This window comes from Mauremys mutica, chromosome 1, assembly GCF_020497125.1.
Source record: "Mauremys mutica isolate MM-2020 ecotype Southern chromosome 1, ASM2049712v1, whole genome shotgun sequence".
NCBI lineage: Eukaryota > Metazoa > Chordata > Testudines > Geoemydidae > Mauremys > Mauremys mutica.
Window position 1 is genome coordinate 255,984,094 of NC_059072.1, and position 17,190 is coordinate 256,001,283.

The 17,190-nt window shown below is 50.1% G+C and overlaps 1 protein-coding gene across 5 annotated transcripts in view; it reads right to left on the reverse strand.

Annotated features, from left to right (window-relative positions):
- The window catches only part of ARHGEF7 (Rho guanine nucleotide exchange factor 7), a 194,661-nt gene that overhangs the window by 67,529 nt on the left and 109,942 nt on the right, over positions 1-17,190 (reverse strand). For all 5 annotated transcript variants that reach the window (XM_045007703.1, XM_045007673.1, XM_045007687.1 and 2 more), the window contains one exon: positions 2,935-3,057. In XM_045007703.1, the coding sequence (XP_044863638.1) occupies positions 2,935-3,057 (123 nt within the window). The remainder of the gene's footprint in view (positions 1-2,934; positions 3,058-17,190) is intronic.

A 17,190-nucleotide genomic window follows, 5' to 3' on the forward strand; every position in this document is an offset into this window, starting at 1 on the left:
GCACTTAAAATTTTAAATGGAGGTGTAGCTAGGTGGAGAGACCGCCCACCGAGACTCACAGGGACGAACCACTCCCTGCCCACTAGTGGGCAGAGCCAGGCTGGGCCTGCCCCTTGTGTTGGAAGCAGAGGGGCAGAACAGGAAGTATAAGAGGTGGGGTCTCCAGCTCAGTTGGTCCAGAGCCAGGGAAGGAGTTGGATGCCTCTGCCTTGCTGCTGGGCCTTGGGCCAGGGACTGAGCTATGCCAACCCCTGCCCTGGATGAGGACCCTGAGGGAGGGGAATTGCTGAGGCTGCCATCGGCCGAATACCCCGAGGAGCTGTCGAGACTGCCGCTCGACGAATACCTCAAGGAGCTGCTGGGAATACCAGCTGCCGAGTACCCCGAAGAGACTGAGGACCCTCGAGCAACGGAGCCCTTCGAACAAGTAGGGGGTAGGAAGTAGCCCAGGGAAACCAGACATTAGTCTGTCTGTGTTGTCAAAACCAGAGTCAGCGTGTTCTGGCAGGATCCACGTTGACCCAGTGGCAGGACCACTCGCTACTGGTAGGGCCCTGGGCAGGGAGGCGGTGAAGTAGGGTGGAGCTGGGCCCCCTACCTCCCTGCTGCCAACCCCACCCCTGGAGTGGCAGCCTCCCCACCATAGGCTGGACACCCTGTCTGTGTTTGCTGTCTGCCCCAGCAAGGGAGCTGGGCTAAAGACTGCCAATTGCCCTGCCCCATACCTAGGGGCCAGGTGCCAAGACTTTTTGCTGACACTGTGCTAACCCCCTGGCAACAGACTGTCAGCCGTTAGGTGGCATAGCAAGGTGGAGTGGCCTCCTTCAGAGACTGAAAGGGATGACCCACTCTAAGCCACTAAAGGATGCAATTACAAATCCAGGGTTAACATTTCCATTGACACATCTAATTCAAACAGATAATATGACAAGAGCTCATTCATCAGGACTTGCTTCCCTTTGCAAGATTACCTTGAAACTAACTGCATGTCTACAGTGTATTATTTAATTGTTCTATGATATTTATGATGACTCCTATAGGGATTCATAAAGTTGATTTTACAGACCAGAAAGTGACTGCAGTATCTTTTACCTGGGTGATATCTTCCAGAAGCACTGGATAAATCTTTCCCCTACGCATAGCCAAATCTTAAGAAATGTATCTGTTCACTTTGCTATCAATTACCACATCCTATTTACATGGAATCCCAACCTGGAATGTGGGAAGATGGCAGAGGCACCAACTACTTAGCAGAAAATGTGAGAAAGTCCTTAGGCTGAACAAGATTATTAAAAATCCTGGACGCGTGTGTCTGAATACTTCACATTATACAGAGAATGCCTGCTGAAACTAATCACCAGCAAGAAAAAAAAATTACAGCATTTTATACATTTTGTTTCGTTTTCCTTCCTCCTCACCTCCCACACAGAGTACTCTGTCACTGTTGCTTTCACTGTAACATTTCAATTTGTTCTTTCACACACACAAAAAGTTGGAAAACCTTAGGTAATGAGGAAGTTGGGGACAGATCAGCTGTATCAAATGATTCAAAGGTGTATATTTTACATGATTGTGAATGAATAAGAGGCATGACTAGACCATAGAACATATTACTGAAAAACTAATATTGTTGAAAATGAAGGCCTCAGTCATGCCTGACTTTGCACAGGGAAGATGGAGAAGGTGTAAAGAGCCTTTTCCCTGGCTCATTGCCTAGGGCAAAAATTCGGGGGGGGAGTACAGGCTGTGCTCCCTGGTAGCTCCCCTATGGCTTCTAACTTCATGGAGAAGGGTGGAGTACGGTGGCTATAGTTCTCTGACTCATGCCCACAGCAGCCACCAAAGCTTCTCAGAGTTCCAAGGCGAACACACACTCAGTCCCTTGAAAAATTATTAGAACAACTGCCACAGCATTTGCTTCTCAGGAATCCTTAGGAGGAGATCCAGTTGCAGGACAGCTCCCCCACCTTTACTCAAGTGCTGGCTGCGGCTTAAAAGCAACAGTCTAGCTCCAAACTTTCTCCCTCTGTAAGACATGGTGCCTGCAACTGTGCTGTACATGAATAGCCAAAAAACCTCAGCAGCTAAAGGTAGTCATGTTACCTCAAACCCTTATTTCTGACAAACAAGAGGTGCTCATTTTGTAAACTGTGCAAAATTAAGGCCCTGATCCTGCAACACCTATGCACATATTACCTACAGTCACATAAATCATCACATTGACTTCACTGGACTTGCTCATTAGAGTGAAGTTGAAAATAAATATAAATGTTTTCAGAACTGACTATTAAGTTAACATTTTCTGAATGCTTTCTCCATGCAAATGAATTGCTCTCAAAATGTAAGATCCAAGTTCTAATTCCAATATGTGGAAATGTATACCACCTCTTACTGTATTGAAAAATTAGCATTGCACGTGTGTGTGGAAAGGTAGCAATTTTTTCAAGGCATGTGGTGGTTTATGCTTATGCATCTGAGATTAGACTCTAGTCCTGCACTTGGTCTTTCAGAAGCTGAAAGGTTAGTTCTCCAACACAACTCTTCAAAGGTTAAGATACAGATGGCAGACAGAAGAAAGTTACAGAAACCAAAATCAGTCATGCCAGACTGATTAAAAATCAACATATTCACACAGATGCTCTCAAAACTAAGATAATATGTACTATGGTTTCCTTCACATGTTCACAGTTTATGTGCATTCTTTATGTTATAAAAATCTTCTCAAATAATAGTTTTCCGATGAGTGATACAATGGTCCTGGCTGCGCAAAATAGCTTTGGTTTGGTTAAAACAGGCTACAATGCTCTGTGTACTCACCAAACAAGGCTGTAGGATATTTCAAGTGCACCTATCAGCTTTTTAAAAAAAATACATACTACTTATTTTTAATCACTTTTTCTGTAGGAGTTTTAATTAAATATAAAATAAACATACCTGTGTTCTGTGAGAACATTTACTGCTGACGGGTGGTTGGCACAGTATGCAAGGTATAAGTTTTTCATTTGTGGCATTAAATTTAGAAAGCATCCGCCGACCCTTTGCTGAGCTTCAGGCAACCTAAAGTAAGTAACATAAAGGAAGATTAAATTATAGTAACACTATCAAGACAAAACCAAAGACTTAAGCAGCAAGAACATGTTACACTTTGAGAAATGTGACCTCAACCCACTTCATTTAAAATTACTCTACAACGATCAGTCTATCCTAGAATCAGTAACTACAAATATCTTCCTCTCCCAATGCTTCTACCCTGTAATCTCCATATCCTGCTATGCAAAGCTATACTGTAGGCAGAATGTATAGTGACACTTATAATTAAGGCTACGATTTAGTCATGGGTATTTTTAGTAAAAGTCATGGACAGGTCACAGGCAATAACCAAAAAGTCCCAGGCTGGTGACCTGTCCATTACTTTTACTAAAAATACCCCTAATTAAATCTTAGGTGCTGGGGTGTGTTGTGTTGTGTGTGTACGCGCGCGCTTCTGGGGATGCTGCTGATCCGGGGGGGGGGGGGGAGGGAAGAGGGGGGCACTCCAGGCCCCCCAGCTGCTGGGGTGGGGGAATGGCCCGGGGCCCTGCCACCACTGCTACTGCTCTGGGCAGGGGGTGGCCAGGGGCCCTGCCACTGCTGCAATCCATGCTGGAATCTGTGACCTCACATGAAAAAGACTTGCAGCCTTACTTATCATTAAAGGTAGTCTTTGGTGGGATCGTCACATCAAAGTTGTACTGGTATGATAATGTTGGTCAGGGGTGTGATATTTTTGCCAATATTGTTATATTTGGACAAGCCCTAGTATGGATGTAGCTATATCAGCATAAAGGTGCCTTACACTGGTATAGTTACCCCTCTCCCCTCAGTGGAATAGTTATACTGGTATAAAGCACCTTTACACAGATATAACTGTGTTTACACTAGCGGGGTTGTACTGCTTTAACAACAAGTTGTAAAGTGGTACAACTTTCCAGGGCCGCTCGGGGGGAGCAAGTGGGGCAATTTGTCCCAGGCCCCAGGCCCTGCAGGGCCCCCCACGAGAATATAGTATTCTATAGTATTGCAACTTTTTTTTATGGAAGGGGCCCCCAGAATTGCTTTGCCCCAGGCCCCCTGAATCGTCTGGGCGCCCCTAAAACTTTCTACTGTAGTTAAGGCCTTTGTCAGTTGCTCATAAACCTTTTCAATCGTTTACTTTTTAGGCTGGAATTTCCCGTGTTTGGTTTCTGTGTGAGGGTGAATTTGGCTGAAAAGTTTCAACAAAAACAATTTAGCCATTTTTAAAAGAGATTTTTTTTAAATTGCTTTAGCCTCAGCATGGGCAACAAAGTTGAAATTTGTCAGGGAGTCAGCCCTTTAGGAGGAAAAGACGGTTACTCACCTGTAGTAACTGTTGTTCTTCGAGATGTGTTGCTCCTATCCATTCCAGTTAGGTGTGCGCGCCGCGCGTGCACGGCATCTCGGAACTTTTTTACCCTAGCAACACCGGCAGGCCGGCTGGCGCCCCCTGGAGTGGCGCCGCTATGGCGCTAAATATATACCCCAGCCGGCCCGTCCGCTCCTCAGTTCCTTCTTGCCGGCTACTCCGACAGTGGGGAAGGAGGGCGGGTCTGGAATGGATAGGAGCAACACATCTCGAAGAACAACAGTTACTACAGGTGAGTAACCGTCTTTTCTTCTTCGAGTGATTGCTCCTATGCATTCCAGTTAGGTGATTCCCAAGCCTTACCTAGGTGGTGGGGTCGGAGTGAGACGTGGCGGAGTATAATACCGCGGAGCCGAAGGCTGCGTCGTCTCGAGACTGCTGCACCAACGCGTAATGGGAGGCGAAGGTGTGGACCGAAGACCAGGTGGCCGCTCGACAGATGTCCTGGATCGGAACGTTGGCCAGGAAGGCAACAGATGAGGCCTGCGCCCTCGTCGAGTGTGCAGTGACGCGGCCTGGTGGTACGCGAGCCAGCTCATAGCAGGTCCGGATACACGCTGTAACCCATGAGGAAATCCGCTGGGCGGATATCGGCTCTCCCTTCATGCGGTCAGCAACCGCTACGAACAGCTGGGGCGAACGCCGGAAGGGCTTAGTCCGCTCGATGTAGAAAGCGAGCGCTCTGCGGACGTCGAGGGTATGCAGCTGCTGTTCCCGAGGCGAGGCATGTGGCTTCGGGTAGAACACCGGGAGGAAGATCTCCTGGTTGAGATGGAAAGCTGACACTACCTTCGGGAGGAAGGCCGGATGAGGGCGAAGCTGCACCTTGTCCCCATGAAAGACCGTGTATGGCGGGTTGACCGTTAGAGCGCGAAGCTCCGAGACTCGTCTCGCTGATGTAATAGCGACGAGGAAGGCCGTCTTCCAAGAGAGGTATAGCAGGGAGCACGTGGCTAAGGGCTCGAAAGGAGGACCCATCAGTTTGGCCAAGACGAGATTCAAATCCCAGGTCGGGGCCGGGCGCCGCACCGGCGGGTACAAGCGGTCCAGGCCCTTGAGGAAGCGGGAAACCATCGGGTTCGAGAAGATGGAGCGCCCTTCCACGGAGGGAAGAAAGGCAGATACCGCTGCCAGGTGGACTCTCAAGGAGGAGACCGCCAGACCTTGCTCCTTAAGGCGCCAGAGGTAGTCCAGGATGGTAGGGACCGGGACCAGGAATGGATTAAGACCTCGATGATCACACCAGAGTGCAAATCTCTTCCACTTCGCTAGGTAAGTGGAGCGAGTGGAAGGCTTTCTGCTCTCGAGCAGGACTTGTTGAACTGCAGCAGAACAGCCTCTCTCCGCGTGAGTCAGCCACTCAGGTACCAAGCTGTCAGATGGAGGGACTGCAGGTTGGGATGGTGGAGTCTGCCGAAGTCCTGGGTGATGAGGTCCGGCCACAACGGGAGGGGGATGGGTTCCCGAACGGAGAGCTCGAGCAGCAGGGTATACCAGTGCTGCCTCGGCCAGGCCGGCGCGATCAGAATGACGTGAGCTCTGTCCCTCCGAAGCTTCAGGAGCACTCGGTGCACGAGCGGGAACGGAGGGAAGGCGTAGAGGAGGCGATCCGTCCAGGGGAAAAGGAAGGCGTCCGACAGGGAGCCCGGCGAGCGACCCTGGAATGAGCAAAACAGGTGGCACTTCCTGTTCTCCTTGGAGGCGAATAGGTCTACTTGGGGAAACCCCCACCTCCGGAAGATTGTGTGGGCAACGTCTGGACGGAGGGACCACTCGTGGGAGAGGAACGACCTGCTGAGATGGTCGGCCAGCGTGTTCTGCACTCCCGGAAGAAAGGACGCTTCCAGGTGAATGGAGTGGGTCACGCAGAAGTCCCACAGGAGTATCGCTTCCTTGCAGAGGAGGGAGGAGCGGGCTCCGCCCTGCTTGTTTACGTAGAACATCGCGGTGGTGTTGTCCGTAAACACTGTCGCACAATGGCCTTGCAGGTGGGTGCAGAAGGTGCGACAGGCCAGGCGGATGGCGCGCAGCTCGCGAACATTGATGTGGAGGGCGAGCTCCTGCGCCGACCACTGGCCCTGCGTGTGGAGATCGCCCAGGTGGGCCCCCCAACCGAGTGCTGAGGCATCCGTGGTCAGAGTGACGGACGGCCGAGGAGGGCGGAACGGAACTCCTGCACACACGACTTCCGGGTCGAGCCACCAGTTGAGGGACTCGAGGGTCGTCCTGGTGACCGTGACCACCATGTCGATGGGGTCTCGGTGTGGCCGGTACACCGATGCGATCCACGACTGGAACGGACGAAGGTGGAGTCGCGCGTAGGCGGTGACATACGTGCACGAGGCCATGTGGCCCAGGAGGCGGAGGCAGGAGCGCACCGTCGTGGTAGGGAAGGCGACGAGGTCCCGGATGATGGAGACCATCGACTGGTGCCGAGCGTGAGGGAGGCAGGCTCTGGCCAGTGTGGAGTCGAGGACCGCTCCGATGAACTCCACCCGCTGCGTCGGAATCAAAGTGGACTTCTCGGTGTTGATGAGAAGGCCGAGTTGCTGAAAGAGAGACAGGATTTCTGCCATGTGGTCCATCACAAGTTGCTGGGACTGACCTCGAACCAGCCAGTCGTCGAGATACGGGTAAACGTGCATCTGACGACGACGGAGGGCTGCGGCGACTACCGCCATGCACTTGGTAAACACCCTCGAGGCGGTGGAAAGTCCGAACGGCAACACTGCAAACTGGTAGTGGGTGTCGTTGACCAGAAACCGAAGGTAACGACGATGGGGAGGGTAGATCGTGACATGGAAGTATGCGTCCTTCATGTCGAGGGCGGCAAACCAGTCTCCCGGATCCAGAGAGGGAATGATGGTCCGCCTTTCGCCTTGGGGATGAGAAAATAACGGGAATAGAATCCCCTGCCCCGCCTGTCTTGAGGCACTGCTTCTATGGCACCCACGCTCAACAGAGACTGGACCTCTTGTATGAGGACTTGCTCGTGAGAGGGGTCCCTGAAGAGGGACAGGGAGGGTGGGTGGGAAGGAGGGGGCGAAACAAATTGCAGGCGGTATCCCGACTGGACTGTTTGGAGCACCCAGTTGTCCGTTGTTAATCGGGACCACGCCGAAAAGAAATGGGATAGGCGGTTGAAAAACAGAGGGGAAGGATCCGGAAGGGAGAGTGATGGGCCGCCCTCGAGCGTCCCATCAAAAGGCCTGTTTAGCCCCCTGCGGGGCCTTCGAAGCGGCCTGGCCCTGGTTGTGGCGGTTGCCGGATGGACGACAGCGATTTTGGGCCGGACGTCGGCTGTTGTAAGGGCGATACCGGGACTGGTAGGCCGGTCGGGAGGGCTGTGGACGGAATGGCCTACGCTGCGTCGCTGGCGTATGCATGCCTAACGTGCGTATCGCGATACGGCCGTCCTTTAAAGTTTGGATCCTAGAATCCGTCTTCTCAGAGAACAACCCTTTAGTATCAAAGGGGAGGTCCTGTAACGTATATTGGACCTCCGGCGGCAGAGTGGAAGACTGTAGCCAGGCAATACGCCGCATCGTGACCCCGGAGGCCAAGGTCCTCGCACCCGAGTCCGCAGCGTCGAGGGCAGCTAAAATTGAGGATCTAGATGACCTCCTTCCCTCCTCCAACATGGCCGTGAATTCCTGTCGGGAGGCTGTCGGCAGGAGCTCGGTAAATTTCGCCAGGGACGTCAGGAGGACCATTTGGTTGGCAATCCTCATTTGCAGGCCTCCTGCAGAATAGACCTTCCGGCCTACCAGGTCCATACGCTTTGCGTCCTTTGACTTAGGTGCCGCAGCCGGTTGACCGTGCCGCTCCCTGTCATTAACCGACTGGACTACCAGGGAGTCCGGGGTCGGATGTATATACAAGTACTCATAGCCCGTGGGAGGGACAGAGTACTTTCGCTCAACACCACGGGCTGTAGGGGGCACGGACGCCGGCGTCTGCCAGATAGCGGTGGCGTTCTTCTGCACCGTCCGTACAAACGGCAGTGCAACTCGCACTGGCATGTCAGCCTCTACCACGTTGGTGATAGGGTCCTCGTCCTCGTGCACTTTCTCTATGGGCAAGGCCATCGCCGTTGCCACACGACGAAGGAGGTCCTGGTGAGCTCTCACATCAATAGGGGGAGGCTCCTTTGTTGCTGCACCGGCCACCGCCTCATCAGGCGAGGACGAGGAGGACAACCCCTGGACCACCGTCTCCGAAGATGGTCCCGCCACCTGCCCGTCGGGGGGTGCGGGCTGCGAGTGGTCTTGGGACTCCGATGCTACAGCATCCGCCGCTGGAGTCGAAGGGGCCGGTCTGGACACCGTCGCCTCTGGGACTTTGCGCTCTGACGCGGGGGGCCTCGGTGGAAAAGGCACCCCCTGGGCCTCGTATTGGCCCCATGGAACCCAAAAGCCCCACGGTTGTGCCCCTTGAGGATGGTCTCGTGGGGTGGGCGGCACGCCGAAGCGACCGACGCGGGTCGAGAAGGCCACGGCGGTGCCGAAGCGCTGGCAGAGTGTGCTGCCGAATGGGGCAGTCTGTCCCCGGATGGCAAAGAAGCGCGAGGTTGCTCCCGTCGGTACCGGGAAGGCGACCGGGAGTGATGTCCGCCACGGTGCCGGGAGCTCGACCGGTGCCGGGAGCTCGACCGGTGCCGGGAGCTCGACCTGGATTGAGATCGACGGTGCCACGAACGTCCGCGCGAGTCGCAGTGCCGAGAGCAGCGCCGGGACGGCGATCTCTGATGGTGCCGGCGCGATGGCGACCTGGATCTCGAGCGGCGTCGGGAGTACAACCGGTACCGCGATGACGAGCGGTACCGGGACTGCGACCGACGTTTTGATGGCGATCGGTACCGCGAAGGCGAGCGGTGCCGAGATCGCGAGCGCCTGGATGGAGACCTGCCGCGGGACCGGGACCGGGACCGGGACCGGGACCGTCGTCCATGCTGCCTGTCCAGGGACGGTGGCCGGGTCATTCTAGCCGGCTTCCCCGTGGACACGACGGCCCGCACCGGCGGTGCCGGGGGCCGGAGGCCCGGTGCCTCTATGAGCTGGATCAGGTCTCTTGTGGAGGTGAATGTCTCCGGCGTTGATGGTAGCCGGGGCTCAACCGCGGACGGTACCGGGGAGCGTGGCGGCGCCGGAGTCAAGGGTCCGGTGCACGGCTTGTGCACGGGCGCCGCGGGGGCCGCAAGCTGTGCAACCGCTCTTGCAGAGTCCTCAGAGCGGGCCTGAGCTATTGCCTTCACCAGTCTCTGCTTTCTCGCCGGCGAAAGCGAGCGGTGCCGCGACTTCGCGGTCGCTTTCTGTATCGACGGTGCCGCGGAGGTGGAGCGGCTCGGTGCCGCCGGTGCGCTCTGCACCGAGGCAGTTCGCGGTGCCGGCGCAGACGGTGCCGGAGGTTGAAGCGACGCTTCCATTAGGATATGCTTCAGGCGGATATCCCGCTCTTTCCGGGTCCGTGGTTTAAAAGTCGAGCAGATCGAACACTTGTCCGTTCTGTGCCCCTCGCCCAGGCAGCGGAGACAGGCGTCGTGCGGGTCTCCGATGGGCATAGGCTTCTGGCACGCCGCACAGGGCTTAAAGCCCGGTGCCTTGGGCATGAGCCCGCACCGGGTGCGGTAAAAGGGGAAACCCCCCCCCTTTCACCTTATCTATATACACTAACTATGTCTAAAACTGTAAACTAACTACTAAACTAACTATATACAAGAAAGATGTGAACGCTAGGGATCGTGGAGAACGAAAAGCACTCCACAGTTCCAACTGGCCGTCACGGGCGGTAAGAAGGAACTGAGGAGCGGACGGGCCGGCTGGGGTATATATTTAGCGCCATAGTGGCGCCACTCCAGGGGGCGCCAGCCGGCCCGCCGGTGTTGCTAGGGTAAAAAAGTTCCGAGATGCCGTGCACGCGCAGCGCGCACACCTAACTGGAATGCATAGGAGCAATCACTCGAAGAAGAAAATTTCTTTTCACAATGTCTTGGTCAAGATCTGTTTAGATATGTCAGAGAGATATAACAGTTATATCACATACAGGCATAATACACTTTTAATAACTTTTTTTGCATAATTCTCTCTCAAATTTCTATTAGCAAGCAGCAAAGAATCCTGTGGCACCTTATAGACTAACAGACGTTTTGTAGCATGAACCAGACTAACACGGCTACCCCTCTGATACTTGACACCTTCTATTAGCAAGCGGCTGGAGTGTACATGCCTTGAAGTTAACCGTGTAAATTTGGGGTAACCCAGTGAAGAATCAGGCCCTGAATTCTAATAATGCATACACACAAAGGGGGCAAAGTTAAGGTTGTGTGGGTAATCTTATCTTTGTCACTTCCTTACTTTGAATATTTCACTTCACAATATTAATATTCATTAGTTTGATCCCTGGAAAATATTAATGAGCAACAGAATAATTATACTAACTCCCTTTAAATTGTAAAGTCATTTCAATTTGAGGAAATATACATTGATGGGAATTAGGGGGAAAGAGTCCAGATTCACCAGTTCAATTTCTTTTTTCCTTCACTGACTACCAGCAGGCCTGCTCGCAATAATAATATTATAACAATTTACATCCTACCTAAAAAATACATTTTATTGACAGGCATGTGTTGTTATTCTGGGAGAAAATGATATACTTTCAATTTAAAAAAAAAAGTTGGAAAATTAAATTTTGTCTCAACTAGAAAACTGACCTGTTGGAAGTGGTTGTCAAAATAAATTGGTTTCTCCTGAACTGGTGCTAAAAACTTTACTGATATTGTAGATGGGGTAAAATTTTTCATCGTCATTACAAGATGTGCTTGCTCTTGACACTTAAGTTCACTTCTTCCAGCAGTCTCCTCATCAATATTCTTCCATTTCCCTGAACAGTTACTGAGAAACGTGTCTTCCCCTGAATTGTACACCTTGTCTCGCTCAGCTTGTAAACTCTTTAAGACATGTTCTTTGCTCCAATCTAACATGCTGTGTAAGTTTACAGCACTATGGGGAAAAATTTAAACTAAAACACAATAAAGTTACTGTATGGCTCTTTAATCAGAGTGAAATGAATAGTCTGCAACCCTTTTCCTCTGGCTATATATTCTGTAGCTTTTTAAAAATGTCAGTGAAATGGAACACAATGTTAAAATTCAGAATTTCCTATTACTCCAAAGCAACACGGGCTCTCTGGTAAGCATTAGGAAAATGACCCATTATTAGCATTTGGCCCAGTGCTGACAATAGTTTAACAGCTAGCGTAGGGAGAACATCATTTTCACCAAACCTCAAAACTGTTTTCTGTAATGGTGCTAAAAACAATTTTGTCCTATCAACAGTAGCAGTTAAAACACTTTCAGCAGCAGGTAAGAAGCCTGTTTCTGAAAATAGTGATTAGCAGTGGGTCACCTTCCTGGTGTTAGAAGTAACATCCCAATCCTGCTATGAAAGATAACATATACTACAAGCCCCCGAACATTTACACTTACATACACATAGACACGCACACCACGCACTTCTCAGAGTGTGGCTTTAATGATAACTAAACACTACAAACGTACTACAGCCTAACCAGTGTCTCTCAAATTTTTGAAAACTGACCCCTCCTTTAGGAAAATAAAACCAACTGCGCCCCATTTCAGGGCCACTGTGTGGAGTTAAAAATCCAATCCTAAAAAAGCAGTTACTCAGACTGAAATGTGTAGATCTGTATAGTATACGTTAACTACTTCGCTTCCTATCAAAGCAATGTAGACATTAAAAGTCTTAAGACTGGCATGTGAGCTAACACCCCCTAAATGAATGGAGCTGTTATTTCAGGCATTCTGCAAGCTCCAGAAGATGCAGCTGCATAAGCTGCACTCATTTCATATTTTTAAGTTTTTTTTCCCACAGCCATAACAACCTGAGACTGAACCTATTTAAACAGAAAAACAAAAACTTCTGACTGTCACAGATCCTAGTGAGCCCCCATTCCTGGCCACCCACTAGCAGGCACACATTTTACAGTGGGGGTGCTGATGATGGAACCCATGTATTTGGTGTGTTATTACTACTTCAAGCCAGGGGGTGCGGCAGCAACCCCAGCACTAGTTCCAGCACCACTGCCTACCAAGACTGCTGTGATGGGAATCCAAGCCTCTGCCACTCTGGATCTCCAAGTTCCTGGAGCCTGGACAGAGCCCAACCACTGCCCCAAACAGGCAGTTCCCCGCTCGGACTCCCTCCCACCATGGAGGGCGGCGGAACATGCTGGGGGGGCAGGTGCAGCAGAAGGACAGAGCGCCCCCCTACAGGTAATGTGCGGCGGGGAGAGCGCGGTGGCCCCGGGCTGGGTGTGTGGGGGTTGCTGGGGGTGGGACTGGGATGAATGACCGATCATGTGACTTTCCCTTTAGATTGCCCCTCCTCCCCCCCGTATGGGGAGGCACCATTCTTCTATGGCGGGGTGCGCTCAGGGAGGGGGCAGGGCGGGAAGAGGCAGGGTGGGGCTTTAGGGGAAGGGGTGGAGTGGGGATAGGGCCGGGGACGGAGTGGGGGTGGAGCACCCCGCGGAAAATCAGAAAGTCAGCGCCTGTGCTTCAGGCTCGCTGGTATTTAAAACACACCCCTCTCCCAGAACTGCACCCCAAAGGTGGCAAGCTTCGGGTTTACAACTGAACTCTCTCAGGTGTACCCAGCAGTTGGTGAGGCACAGAGCACACACACTTTGCCCAGTTTATGCTCTTTGTATCCTTACTCATGTAAAGCACAAGATAGTACAAAGCATACAGTAAAATCAACATCTGAAATCATAAAACATCCCTCACTTCCTACTTCACCCTTCCCTTGTGCAACCATCCAGGTCCAGGCAGACAGCCAGGGTCCTCTACCCCTTTGCCTACCTACCCTGCCCCTGCTGTGCCTCCCTCACCTTAATCTGGTATAAAATGGCTCTCTCCCCTAGTTCCTTCCTATGAGTCCCTTAATACACTTCTGCTTCTTTCATTCTACCTCCTGGGAACTCTCCACTGCTTCCAAATCCCCTTCTCTTCATACAAGAGGAGGAAGCATTTTTTCCCAGCTAGAACAAACCCACTGTCCCAACCTGTTTTACTCTGAACAGACCATCCTTGTGGGCTGATCCCTCACTATTGTCTCTGGCCAGGCAGAAGCAGGACACAACTTTGCTAATTCATGGCTGATCCACATACTTACAGGCTTTCCATGACAGTAAGTTCATGATGCAATTTCATAAAGTCATGCACAGTTCAGAAGTGGTACAGACAGTACCCCAAACAGTCACAACGACTTCGGAGAATAACTGAGACGCCTGTCTGCCCTCCTCAGCTAGCTTCTGAGGGAAAGGGGTGCATCCCTCAACCGTTTGAAGAAATAACAGCTGTTCTTGTGGATTTCCTTGTAGCACTTTTTCTGTCTGGACCCATGTTTCCTCTAATACGTCTAATCTGGAGTTAATTGAACACATCTGATCACAAGCACCAACTTCCATTTTTCTGGGTGGGTGCCCCAGCCCCCTTCCACTCCGAGGATCCGCCCCCACTTCACCCATTCCCCTAAGGCCCCACCCCAGCTCTGCCTCTTCCTGCCCCTCTCCCCAGCGCCTCACACCCGCCACCAAACAGCTGATTGGTGGGGGCCACCAAACAGTTGATCAGCGGGTGGCTGGTGAGTGCCGAGCACCAATTATTTTCTTTCTGTGAGTACACCAGCCCCAGAGCACTCCTATGCAGCTCCTATGCATCTGATCTAACCTCAGAGTTCTCAGCAAAAATCTCAAAGCACCTAATACCAAGATGACTCAACAGCAGACTTCTGCATCCTCGTGGGAGTACAAGCATGTCACCCTGTTAGCATCCTATGTGGATTTGCGATAATCTAAAAACATTCCATTTAAGGTATGGTAGTTAAATAGAAAATAATATAAAAACGATTATATATAAACTTGGTGGGGTGGGAGGAAGGATGCAAATAGATAACAGAATGTTTGAAACATTATGAGGGGGATATGTTCAAAAGTAGTAGCCTTCAGGATTGTCTACACTGCCCCACAATTCCCCCAAGTGGACACTGCAGGTGCAAACTAAAAGGTTCCTTGTTCACGTTAACATAGTTCTGACTGAAGATGACTTTCTTAATAAGAGGGTCATACCGTTAATATGAGTAAAATCAACATTCCTATCCAAGTATAAGGACATATAGTGAAGCAACAAAAATAATCATTAACTACAGCATAATTTTTTTCACATTATTTCAAAGCCACATAGGCTTGGTCTTTATCAGGAAACTGACATGCCACTAACAATGTTTTTAGGCAACAGGCCACCCCTCACCCCCTGAATTGCTGCTGAAAAAGGATTTCTCTGTCTCTCTCAATATTGTTTTCTGTTTAACTGATACATTTTTGATAATTTTTCCACACAACGACATCAAATTACCTGTACCTTCCCCTCACACATTCTGTACTTTTACCAAAAGACCATTAAATTATTCTCTACTGTACATTTTTAGAAGCATTGTAATATTAGACTATTCATTCCCCACTGACATGAGCTAATTAACACACAACACACTATATGAGGCAGTTGGTAACCCATTCACTTTTCTAGCTTATGCATCGAGGATGCTGTTTGGGATCGTGGAATAAACACATTAACTCAGAGGTCCCCAAACTGTGGGGCGCACCCCCCAGGGGGCACAGAGGAACATCTGACAGGGTGTGGCAGGGTCTAGGCCAGCTCCCATGGGCCCTGCTCTGCCCCTAGCTCTGCTCTGGTCCTGCACCCAGCCGTGTCCCCGGCTCCTGTCCCTGTCCCCAGCCTCGGCTGCTGGCTGTGGCTCCGTTCCTGGCCCAGGGCCAAGGCTGGGGGCGGGGCCGGGGGCAAAACCCCACCTGGCTGCAGGTCCAGCTGCCAGCCCCCACCACAGCCTCAAACCCACCCCCAGCTGCGGCCCCAGCCTCAGCCCCCCTACCCCTGTCCAGAACCCCCTCCCCCCACAGGTAAGGGGGGGGGAGCGACCCTCAAAAGTTTGGGGACCACTGCATTAAGTGGTTGTTGATGTTTATAGTGTCATGTTTAGGTTTCACAATTAATAACTCATTGAGAGAAATGTAGAGAGGCATTTCACACTGCTCCAAGCTATCGTTTTAGGCTGCCTACAAACTCAGGAAGAACTCTATTAGTTTACAATTCAATTCACATTTTCAAGGTTTCCTTCATGACTATGAGAAGGTTTCAGTTAAAGCCATCCCTCTTCAACCATCACCCTTACTGGCCCCTCTACTCCTCCCTCCCTCCCTCTCTTCCTCACACACACAAAGTTAAGTGTATTTCAGAGACAGTTTGTGGATCTCACTCAGCTCCACCCAATAATCATATTCTCACTTCCCTTAGATATTATTCAATTAAACGAAAATGAGACGACAGGCTGGGCAAAATCTGTAGAGACAGAATAGTTTAACTTAATTTAAATCTAGCACTAGGAAGAGTCCTGAGGTGTAGGTTTGTTAGGATCCCTTCAAATACTGCACTTTACTGATGAAGAGAGAAGTAACCTTAAAAGAATTTGTCTGATGGCACCAACTGCCCAGGCAGCCAGACAAGAAATGTCTGTGGGGAACCACATTGCCTATGCTGTAATATAAGTGTCTGGAGACAAGTTTAAGGAGGACAAACCTTCTATAGAACACAAGAGAAACTTCCAGAATGCTGCAAACAAAAAAACAAACTACCCTGCAAAGATTAGGTTCCAAAACACTGGAGATTTTGCCATGCTAAAAAATCCTACAACAAACCACAACTTTATCAAGCGGCTAAGGCGTGTGTGTTTTGTAATAATCTAATTTACACCAGTAGCAGGATTAAACAAGTTAGACGGAAAGATGCCTGAAAAGACACCTAACAATGCACTGGAAAATATCTGTTGTTGAGATACAAACCAATGAACCTTTTGCAAGCAACTCAAAGGGCAGGAAAAAAAATGACCCTACTTGAAAAGAGGAAGTGATAGTCAATTTATTTCCATTCTCAGGCATGTCAATATGTCACATTATTTAGGCTCGCAATACTATAACATAAAAACTATTTAAAATTTCTGGCAGAGTGTCTGCATTTGGTCATTTGTGTACATCACATCTTTTCATTGTACACTGCAACACGAAGTGCCTGAACGATGAAACCTTAAGGTTCCTGCCAAAAAATAAAATGGTAAACCTATTTTGAGCCTAGAAGCTGCTATCAGTTTGTAGAGCAGGTTTGCCAGCCAAAACAACATGGCAAGTTGACAAAAATCAAGACATCATGGCAGGCATTCTTCTACACTACAGGAGTTATGATGGATTGGATTGAAACAGCAGGAAGTCAGCAACTCAAGTCAGTACACTAGGATGAAAATTAAATTGAAAATACAAGTTGGCATTGCCAATGTGTTTATGAGGAGAATTTAATATAAAATATTTGCAATTTTCTGTAGTCCTGGGGCACTGTTTCCTCTGCCCACCTACCAGCATCCATTATGGTCTCAATATATTACACAATAGCATTATTTTAAGTAGCAAGAACAGGAAATAAAGGACATTACAGGAAGGTGGTCTACTACAGTTTAAATCAGATAGAAAAGTCTAAATAATTATCTTCATGTAAGTTTAAATGCTGAAAATCATCACACTAATCTATATGTCAGAAGTCCGCAAACTGGCATTATTATATGGTAAAGGAGCTGCCTTGTGTAAGGGAGATTGGTATTCTCCTCTCTTATTAATTGATATATAAT